General features: G+C 32.5%; 1 protein-coding gene across 1 annotated transcript; it reads right to left on the bottom strand.

The window, feature by feature from the left end:
• Positions 1 to 1,205: 1,205 nt before the first annotated feature.
• LOC654894 (uncharacterized protein) lies at positions 1,206 to 9,453 on the bottom strand. Its single transcript, XM_008199723.3, has 11 exons — positions 9,265 to 9,453; positions 8,922 to 9,215; positions 8,764 to 8,866; positions 8,484 to 8,712; positions 5,924 to 6,137; positions 5,584 to 5,867; positions 5,348 to 5,537; positions 4,924 to 5,298; positions 4,633 to 4,863; positions 1,664 to 1,882; positions 1,206 to 1,614 (listed from the first exon to the last, which is right to left on the bottom strand). The coding sequence occupies exons 1-11, from the start codon at positions 9,292 to 9,294 to the stop codon at positions 1,249 to 1,251; spliced, it is 2,535 nt and encodes an 844-aa protein (XP_008197945.1). The 5' UTR covers positions 9,295 to 9,453; the 3' UTR covers positions 1,206 to 1,248.
• Positions 9,454 to 10,348: the final 895 nt, after the last annotated feature.

Here is a 10,348-nt window from a genome sequence, read left to right as displayed (position 1 = left end):
TAGCGAGTGATAAATGATTAAAATTTGAACGAATTTAATCAAGTGGTAAGGGAGTTTTTAACATTTAAGTTCATTTACCAGCAAGTGTTATTCTTCCAATTTTTTGCTTTTCTGACTGTCTTTTTATGTGTTTTTTCAATTCGTTTAGGTTTAAGTGTTCTAAAAGCGCAATTAAGCCTGGAAACGAAAAAACAACAAAATTACTAACAATTTAAGCAGTTTTGAAAGAGGCATGATGTGACTACAAATAGGGGTTTTTCATTTAGAGAAATTGCTAGTCGTTTGGATAGAAATCGAAGTATCATTGAACATCAGTCAAAGACTGGAGAAGCCCCAGGACAGCGCGAAAGAGAAAGCATACCTTAAAAAAAAACAAATGAAGTCCAAAATGGTCGTCTTCGGAATATGGCTATAATTTAATTACGTCACAAATTTTTGCCCAATGGGTGGGTTTAAAGGTCGCCTTTTATCACGTCAGACTGTTTACCATCGACATTGGTCATTTGGACTGTTTCCTGTTGGATTTACTTGGTGTGGGAGGAATGGGCAAAAACGCATATCTAAGCCTAATCCATCAAACTTTTCGACCATAAGGTGGTCAATGTATACAGTGTATAATATCACCTGAGGATGGCCACTTTGTGGTTGAAACACGTTGTTTTTTTAAATAAAAGTTTTGGTGTGTCAGGTTTACGATGGAGAAATGAAAAGATGGAGGTGGCTGTGCAGTTTTGACAGCAGATAAACAAAAACCCTATCAACCAAACGATGCGCAAGAAAAAACAAAAAGCGACCTGTTTCTAGAATTTTTACTAAAATTGCTTATATCCAAGTTATGAATTTTATTCCAGTTAAAAATTCCACACTGTATAATCAATCATACAGGCAATCGCCTGTCAATAAAATTTTATTTTACGGAGAATGTGTCACTCGTTTTCCTATAAACCTCTTAGTTAGATGCATAGATTATAGATATTTATAGTGGTTAGATGTCTGATATTCGGGAATCCAAAATGCACAACCCTATACAGAACTCCGAGATGATTTCATTAATTAGGGAGTTTGAACTAGTTTGATAAAGAAAGTTAACCTGTCTCTACAAAGAGGAAGAGGATAATGATTTGGTACAGAAAGAAGACAGTGGTGGGGGAAGTTCTCTGAAGAAGTTTCTAGGTAGTAGGTAACATCAAAAAAGACCAAGAATATTAAAACTAAATGTATTTATTTATTGTTTATTAATGTAAGCGTTTAAAAAGAGTCATCGAAACTAATATTTCCGAACCCTTCCGTTGGATAATTATGCCTGACAGGATTACTAGCGATGGCTCTTATACATTTATACAACAGAACAATAAAAAAAGCAAATAACAAATAAACTGGCAAACCATAACCTAACGTAACGGCAACAATCCACCCGATCATTAAATAAGTCCAAAAGTGATAACTTGCGAAATACCTCAAACTAACTCTCGGCGGTAACTCCATACTAACCCTCGGAGAGCCAGGTTTGGTTTTATCATATTTATAGATTGTGAGAGGAGGGCACAAAAGTTGCCTCGACAAACGTCCCCAATACGTCTGATCGTAGTACAATTGGCAGAACTTTTGCCGGAACTGAAAACAACGCTTCAAAACACAAATCGCAACAAACCGCACTATTTACATTTTCGTTTATTTGAAGAGACAGTTGGTACAACATTCGAACTAAAAATGCTATTTCCATCGTTCGGATCGGATGTAAATCGGGGTCTCCTTCATATTTGATTTTCTTCATTCGTTCTCTGACCCGCTCCGGAGTGAGAAATTTGAAATCATTGGAAATTTCCAAACCGCTTGAACCGGAATTTGTGAGCACTGATGTGTCCGGCTCGGATTCGGGTACCTAGTTTTTAATTTTTAAATAGTTACTAATAATATAAGAGCGAAAACACAAGCTTAAAGTCCGAAGGCTGTCGATATGCAACGAGCGTATGCGAAAACTTTAAGCGTTTTCGTATGAGTGTTATTCAAATTTTTTTTGTTGAAACATTTTAATTTAAAACACGTTGCTATGAGAAGCGTCTTTTAAAATAGTGAAAGCATTAATTTAAAACGCGTTGCTGTGGGAAGGGTGTTTTAAAATAGTGTTTATTCTTCGACACTGTCAAAATTTACGGTTTTTCTCCTGTGTAAGGAAGTTTTGACAACTGTTTGGCATTTCTCAGTACGAAACGTCAGATTATTTTTAACAAATTTAAAGCAATTTTAAGCCTTGCTGAGTCTATTTCGAAGAATAAAATGTTGTATTCAACTCGTTTTTGTGTAAATCGGTTCATTTATTTCGCCTCGTGGATGATAAACCACTCGTTTTCACTCGTGGTTTAAAAATCCACTCGTGAAATAAAGCGTCCGATTTACACTCAAACTCATTAAATAAATAACTATTATAATCAAGGATTCAGATATTAAAAAGAAGGCTTAAAATGTCACCAACAACATAAAAATAAATATAAATACGTACCACTGGGCAACAAATCCCATTCTAGAGATTTTGATAAAATCGCGTTTGAAGTGTTGAAATAGGTACTTTTCTACCAAATAAAATGATCAAAATATTTTTTCCAACTTTGAATCCCATTTGCTTTAATCAGTTTGTCTTTCTTTCCCATTTCATCACTTTGTTATTACAAAAATTAAACCTGAAAGGTCCGTATTTAGAAATCATTAAATTTTTTTGTAAAAAGTATTTTTTTTAAGTTTATGGTTCTGTTATACATAAATAACAAAATGTTTGACATGTGCCCTTCAAATTTTGCTCCCCACTTTTATAAAATTTAGGTACCAACAGTGACTTTATCATGTTCTTTTAAATGCTATAATAAAGACTTCATTACAAAGAAGTTATTGTTAATTCACTATCTCTTTGCAATCGAAGGCCCATGGATAAGCTTTATTTCTGCAAAACTCAGAAAAAAATTCCAGAAAAACAAAAAACTTATAAAACCCCTAAAAAGTAATTTTCGGTTCACAATTTTTTTTAAAATAGTTGCAGGCATTTTTGACAAGGTCAGTTTTCGGCCAAAAATCAGAAAAATTAGACAAGATGTTTCGAGAAAATAAAAAAGGCGTTTTTTATAAGCACTGCTTTCCACAAAAATCAGAAAAATCTGACAAGATGTTTCGAGAAAATAAAAAAATGCGTTTTTTATAAGCACTCTTTTCCACAAAAATTAGAAAAATCTGACAAACGTTTTGCCAAAAAATGATTCGTCAAAGCATGAGTATAGTGAGGAAATCAAAAACCTTATTAAAGACCTAAAAAGTGCTTTATAAATTTTAATGTAATTAGTGTCAGACTGTAAGGTTTAGTTTTCTGCAAAAATCAGAATATACTCGTACGTATAATTAGCAAAAAAATGTCTAAATACGAACCAACGACAAAACAGTTTTAGAAAACAAAAACTAAAAAGAGCCCTAAAACGCGATTGTCGGTATTTTATTTTCACAATTTTATCAATCTTATTTAAAAAAATAATTCTGTAAATTACAACGCTGGCGATTTTATAGTTTTGAAACACCTAATATAGGATTGGTAAGTAATTACAGGCACATCGTCTCAATATTTTCTAATCTAGAGGTTGTGTCATCATCACAGACACCGGGTGACTATTAAAGACTGCAATCCTTGTTGCTAAATTTGAAATTTTACATTGGCAACGTTGTCTATCAAATTTAAATATCAAAACAACGGCTCCAGAGAACAAACTAAAAGGAAAGCCAATAACTTCAAGTATAAATATTTTTTATTGACACAACCTTGTGTAGAAAAACGTCAGTCTTAAATAAGATTTTTCTTTTTGAGAAAGGTGCCTCTGGTCTTTCACTGTGCAGGGAGTACTCAGCTTTGCCTAAATCGAAAAATTTTCAAAATACCCTAAATATACAGTGTTAGGGAATGTTTGATTAAAAATTTAAAGTCAGATAGAGAATGGCAAGACAAATGGATTAAGCAAAATTTATGTAAATCAAAAATGCATAGTTTTCCCAAAAAATCGTTCTGAAATTAAAGTCCTAAATTTTGAGAACCGCTGAACTAGAATTATAAAAATTAGCGTAAATTTGAATATTATTGACAAAACAAGGTAAATTAACTTCTTAGTCTACTACGTTATTCTTCTATTTCAGTTTGTGTTTTGTATTAAATTTTACAAACAAAAACAAATTTTTTTTCGTAAAATCGAAAATCTAGGAATGTTATTGGTTATTACTATATCGACAACGATTATCGGCACTTATATAACTACATAACTTATATAACTTTAACGGTTTCATTCAGAATACACACTATTGTAAAATTTTATATATTTATGCACATATTGAAACTAGTGTATTCGAGAACTTTTAATCTTTTTTCAAAATCTACAATGGCTGTTAAATGTGCTGTAACATAAAATTTGGTGCGGTACTACTTTTAATGCGGAGTGTTTGTAATTTGCTTTTGACTAATTAGTAATTAATCAATGGAATGGTATACCTATAAAAATATTAAAAGATCAAAATATAGAAAGCGGAAAAAAAAATGTTAATACATGATTTCGATCACAATGTTCAACTACATATTAAAAAATGTTCGATCAATAAATAATTACGTACCTCTGATAATTGGAACAGTTGCTTCAAGTGGTCTAGGGACTTATCCAAATATTCAGGAACCTTCAACCGTTCATTTAAGCTAAATTCGTCAGTGGTTGTTGGCGTATCGTAAAAAATTCTCAGAAAGTCGAAAAAGCTGACACTGTGTTCTTGTTCCTCCTGTTTTCTTATTTGTACCAACTCTTGCGCCACACTGATTGATCTCTTAATTTGTATAACTAATTCATACACCTTTAAAAATAAAAACACAAAAATACAGAAACCTGTAATTCAATTACGTTTCTCGCCCACCTCTGGAGCTGGCGGAACTGAAAACAACGGTTTATAACAAAACGAAGGTCCTTCCAATTCATAAATTCGTTGCTTTACAATCGCCGACCACTTTTTATCTCCCAATAAACTGTTCATAAAAGTCGAACTGTTAGCATCGGTCGTAAAATTCGACCCCCTTGGCGAATTAAAACCCGTCTCACTGATCATGGAAGTATTTATTGGCCATATATTTGACGAATTTAGGGAAGTATTAGTGCACCAGTTACTGGTCGGGTTCAAAGGCGGTAAATTAGACAGCCAATGGCTGCTGTAAGAGTGCGAAGGCGAGTGGTTATTTTCAATCGACTGTTCAATTTCTTTGAGAAGTGAGGCCAAATTCGGCTGATTAAAGACCTAAAAAAGCGATGTTGGTTCGACTTACATGACTTGAAAATCGCATTACTTTACTAATTCTGTACAACATGACGGACATTTTAGGGCTCACTAGATCCACTCTAGTAAACCTGGGAAGCAACTGTTGAAATATCACAACATAAATCAGTAAATTTTCCGCAATAAAGGGCAAATATTCGCGACCAACTGTTGGAGGCGCGGTGGTCATAGCGTCCTCAGCATCGAGATTTTGTTTTTTTCTGTAATAAACGGTGCAAAATCAATCGCAATTAAATAATTACGTACAGGTCGGCTTGCGTGGCATCGGGAGGATATCTCCAAGGCTGAATATAAGTCAACCACAGTTCTAACAGTAACCTGAAGGAGCCATCCAATGGCCACCTGTGTATCAAGTTTCGCAAAAAAATGTAAAATTTTCCCTCAACCATTGGAATCGCAATTTTTTTCAATTCACACATGTGAGTGTCATCGATTTTGGCACTTGCTGAAAACGCATGCAATTGCTTTATTAAAACACGGATTATTCGCATGTATTCCGATGTTGGGAGTTCCGTATATTGTAACAATCGCTGCAAAGAAATGTGTGATCAAAGCTAGTAATTTAAAGAAGGTAAGAGTGTCGTACCGGAACTGGAGAAGAGTTAAACGAACTGTTAATTTGATTGGTCGGTTGGCTGATTTGGTCGTTATTCAACCACATGTCTATGAAAACGGTCAAAACCGTTTCGCTCCTCCATATTTGGTTTCGCGGATGGCGACCCAAGTTTTGGGGAAACGAATACTCCTCAACTGATTTATTTAAAAGAGACGAGTTTAGCAGTTTTGAGCCAACTGGAGATCTAAAATTTGCCATAACATGGATCATGGTTAAGTTGCAGAAGACATTCAAGTAAGAGGTCGAAATATTTTAAGTTAGTGGATGTTCTAGTCATACTGACATAAAACATCAACTTGGTTATTTTAAATGGAAAGCTATGTTTTTTTGTATTTTTCAATTAAGCGAGTTATTCTAAAGATTTTTATCATATTTTGTGGATTTGCACTTTGCCTCTTAAATAGCATTAAAATTATGTTTTTCAAACACAAGTGTTCAGAAAATTTCTAAACACATTCAATGGTTGAAATTGCATTTAAACATTTGTTTCGGGGTTTTGAAACAACTAACAAACCCAAAATTCTGAACATAATTTTTGGAGTACTTTTGTAGTACACAAATTTTACATTAAAAGGCAAGAAATAAAGGCGATAATGACACGAAGACATTCAACTAAATACATAGTTTATGCGTATAAGTTCACTTTGTACACTACAGTTAATATACGGGGTGTCCCAGCGAGTTGGTAAAGTCCATTATTCATCTTTAAATGTTAGAAAAGTAAAAATTCAGCAGTAGACACTAATCCCCTGCCTCACCTAAAATTATTTTCAAATATACTGAGTGTTTCTGAAATGAGTTACAATACAAACTTATGTTTTTTTAAAGGAACACTATATTTTTTACATTTTCGGATGTAAGTTTTAAAACTAATGATTTTGATTTAAACTTTTATTGATCGATTTTGCTTAGTTTTTGATGTATTTTATTTTTTCCAACAAAAACACTTTCTAACACCACTGGTTTTTGAAAATAAATTCATGCTTTAAGACCGGTCTTATAAAACTTGTTTTTTAATATATTATTACTAATAGTTGTAAATCGGACGCTTTATTTCACGAGTGGAATATTAAACCACGAGTGAAAACGAGGCTTAAAATTGCTTTAAATTTGTTAAAAAAATCTGACGTATCAAAATGAGAAATATCAGTTGTCAAAACTTCCTTTATACAGGAGAAAAACTGTAAATTTGGACAGTGTCAAAAGATAAAAATTATTTTCAATTATTTTTCTCAAAAACGGTAGAGCTTTGGTTAAAATAAAAAAATAAAAATTCCTATTTTATTGTATCCATATGAAAATTTTCATTTTTTAGTATAACACTCCACTATTAAAATTGTAATTATTTTACTGTAAAAAATGATTAATATACGTTAGTTAATAATTTTTAATGATTCTTTTAATGTTTTAAGTTAAATATCTTTTGAGTTATCAGCAACAGACACTAAACTGTTATTGTTTTTAAATACACAATTTAAAAATGCAAAAATAAAAAATAAGGTGTTCCATTTAAAATTATAAATTATTCAACCTTTAACAACCTTCTTAATTTCTTTATTTTCTTGATTGGAGTGAGCTAAAAAAAGTTATATCCTTAAGGTTTGAACATTCTTCTTTAAATGGTAAAAGTCCCACATTTCTAGGAATCTTAGTTTTTGAGTAAGAAATTTAAAAAAGCATGTTTTTGTTAGAAAAACTAGATTATTTCAAAAAATAAGCAAAATTGATCAATAAAAGTTTAGGTCAAAATCATTAGATTTAAAAGCTACGTCCAAAAATGCAAAAAATATAGGGTGTTTCATTTAAAAAATCACAACTTTGTATTGTAAGTCATTTCAGAAACAACCTGTGATATTTAAAAATAATTATAGATAAGGCAGGAGGTTAGTATCTACGACTGAAGGAATGTTTTTTACTTTTCTAACATTTAAAGATGAATAATAAACTTTACCAACACGCTGGCACACCTGTATTACAGTTTGTTAAATAATAAGAATGTGCTCATTTATTTACGTTACCAACCTAAAAACCATTAAATAATTAGTGGGTAGTAGTTCTCATAAATACCAACATGACAACATTTTGCCACTTGTTAAAAAAAACTTTAATAAAAGTGAAAAACAACTATTACAATGTAACGAAAATAAAATGATAATACAGTCTGAAAGACAGGTAAGACACAATTAAATTGGGGAAATCTTTTAATAACAATTAAACTTGGAAGCAAATGAAACTAATCCGTCATTTAAAAGATTTTAAACTTTTTTGGGACCCCAACTGTTCTTACATTTTTCTTGTATGTTTAAACAACATCACAGTGTTTTAAGAAATAGTAGACGCTATTTTTTATAGTTTTATCTCAAGTTTGTGCTTTAGATTGTAGTTTTTTGAAAAAGTCGTCAGTTTTTCCCGACTTTTGATGCTCAACGTTTCTGTCTTTTTCAGACAACTAATGAACTAGTTAAATTTAAAACAACTTCCATCTCTACTCCGCTCTATTTATGGAAAAAAATATAAACAAAATTCTTACTTCATTTGTTGCAGCGGCTGGATTGGATTTTTCCCATTATAATAAATCGCAGGCAAGACTGTAGCCCCAGGAGTGGTTGGTAAAAAGTGAAGCATATAATCGCAGCATAACACATAATAAACCGTATTCCACGACGCTTGTTGTTGTGTAGTTAAAACAGACCCCGATCTTTGGTGCCAAGGATTGATCAAATGATACGCAAAATGAAACATATAATAATCAAAAGGGTCTTAAAAAAATAATCAAATAACATTCAATCAAACAAACACAAAAGTCTTACTCAATAATAATGAAATCACGTGTTTGGTCTGCGGATTAACATGAACAATATCTGCATAAAACGGGTGTAACTGGGCATTTTCCAGTATCTGTTGTACCTTAACCTACAAAAGTTCAAGAGGTCACAAAAATTGCTTCACGATTTTGTGAAACACGTACAGGTAAATACATTACCGGAAAATCGTATTTAGCAGATGGATCTTTGAGAAGTGTATAAATTAACTTAAAGACAGGTCCACAAGGCGATAAAAAATGCTCCAGTTGTCGGAAATCCTCATTAACATCTCTGGCTACACGTAAGCCCCAACTTACTGTGCCTTGCGGCCCGAATATGTTGTCGATTAGTAGGGGGAAAAAATTCTGCAAATCTAAGGTGCTTCCCCGATCAAATAACACGGTTAGTTCGGCACATCGGGCTCTGATAGGGAGCGTCAGGGCTCGCCGGACGCGATTCTAATCAAATAAATGGTATCTGCATTACATAAATTACCGGTAAACTTACCATAAAACTGTCTGTTTCGTTATTCAACATTTTAGCGTTTAAGTACACACACAGTAAATAAATTTGAAACGTTTTTTTTAACCAACAATTAACATAACCTAATTTTCTGAAATGGGTGATTTGTTTACACTTATAGGTTATGTTCCTAGAATAACACTTTTATAGAAGCGGAACATAATGGTTGGCAATGAATTCCTAGCTGAAGCCATCTAGCCGCATCATCACGTACTAAAAATGGCGCGAATTTAAAATAATTCCGATTACTTTATATTTTTTTAATTTTTGCTCACGTCAAAATGATGCCAATACCTTATCAAATACAATTATTATGAAAATTTCTTAATTGTATTTGAAAAGGTGGATGCACAGACAGCACAGATGGAAGAATTTTACCCAACATGACACGATCACATTTAATGTTAAAGATATTTATTAAATCCATTAAGTTTACGAAACTAATAGTCGTCACCGAATCGATGATAAAGACATACTTGCAATCAGCCAAACTGGCACCGGTCTGGCACCTTATGTTTGCAACTTCTGTCTATGGGAGTCTCCTCGCAGTGTGACTCACTTGCGGTTCGATCTCAAAAAACTCACTTTTGGGAAAAACGCACCTATCTACGTAAACCTTCTGGAGCTCATTACTACGTTATATTTTTGGAGATCATGTTGTTCCTAACCGATAGTAGGCAATAGTCTAACCTAAAGACGACACTTTGATCCACTATAATAATAAAAATTAACGTGATATTATAAAAAATAAACTCAAATTAAAATCAACAAAAATGGTGATTCAAGTAAAAAGTGAGTGAAAATAAAAATTATTTTTCTAATGTTATTTTCAATTTGCACAAGAAAATTCATAGTGTACGGTCATCAGGGCACTCAGAGGAATCGTTTGGTGTAAGTTTCAGCTTGCAAATCCAGAAGTAGTTAAAGTAAAAAATTACCAAGTTATACTTTATGTTTTATTACGTGGTAAAGTTAACAACACACGTTAACATACCCTTTATAAACGTTTAAACACCCTTTTTCATGAAAAGGTTGACACGAGAAGTGCATTTTTCAATAAATCTCACTG

The sequence above is a fragment of the Tribolium castaneum genome, chromosome 2, assembly GCF_031307605.1.
Source record: "Tribolium castaneum strain GA2 chromosome 2, icTriCast1.1, whole genome shotgun sequence".
Lineage (NCBI taxonomy): Eukaryota > Metazoa > Arthropoda > Insecta > Coleoptera > Tenebrionidae > Tribolium > Tribolium castaneum.
This window is presented reverse-complemented; position numbering and strand designations above follow the sequence as displayed.

Excerpts from the sequence above, each read along its gene's own strand:
- LOC654894 (XM_008199723.3), bottom strand. The coding sequence starts at position 9,294 with ATGTTGAATAACGAAACAGACAGTTTTATG. Across the intron at positions 9,216-9,264 it reads ACGAAACAGACAGTTTTATG|AATCGCGTCCGGCGAGCCCT; the intron begins GTAAGTTTACCG and ends TTATTTGATTAG. Across the intron at positions 1,883-4,632 it reads AACTGTTCCAATTATCAGAG|GTACCCGAATCCGAGCCGGA; the intron begins GTACGTAATTAT and ends ATTAAAAACTAG.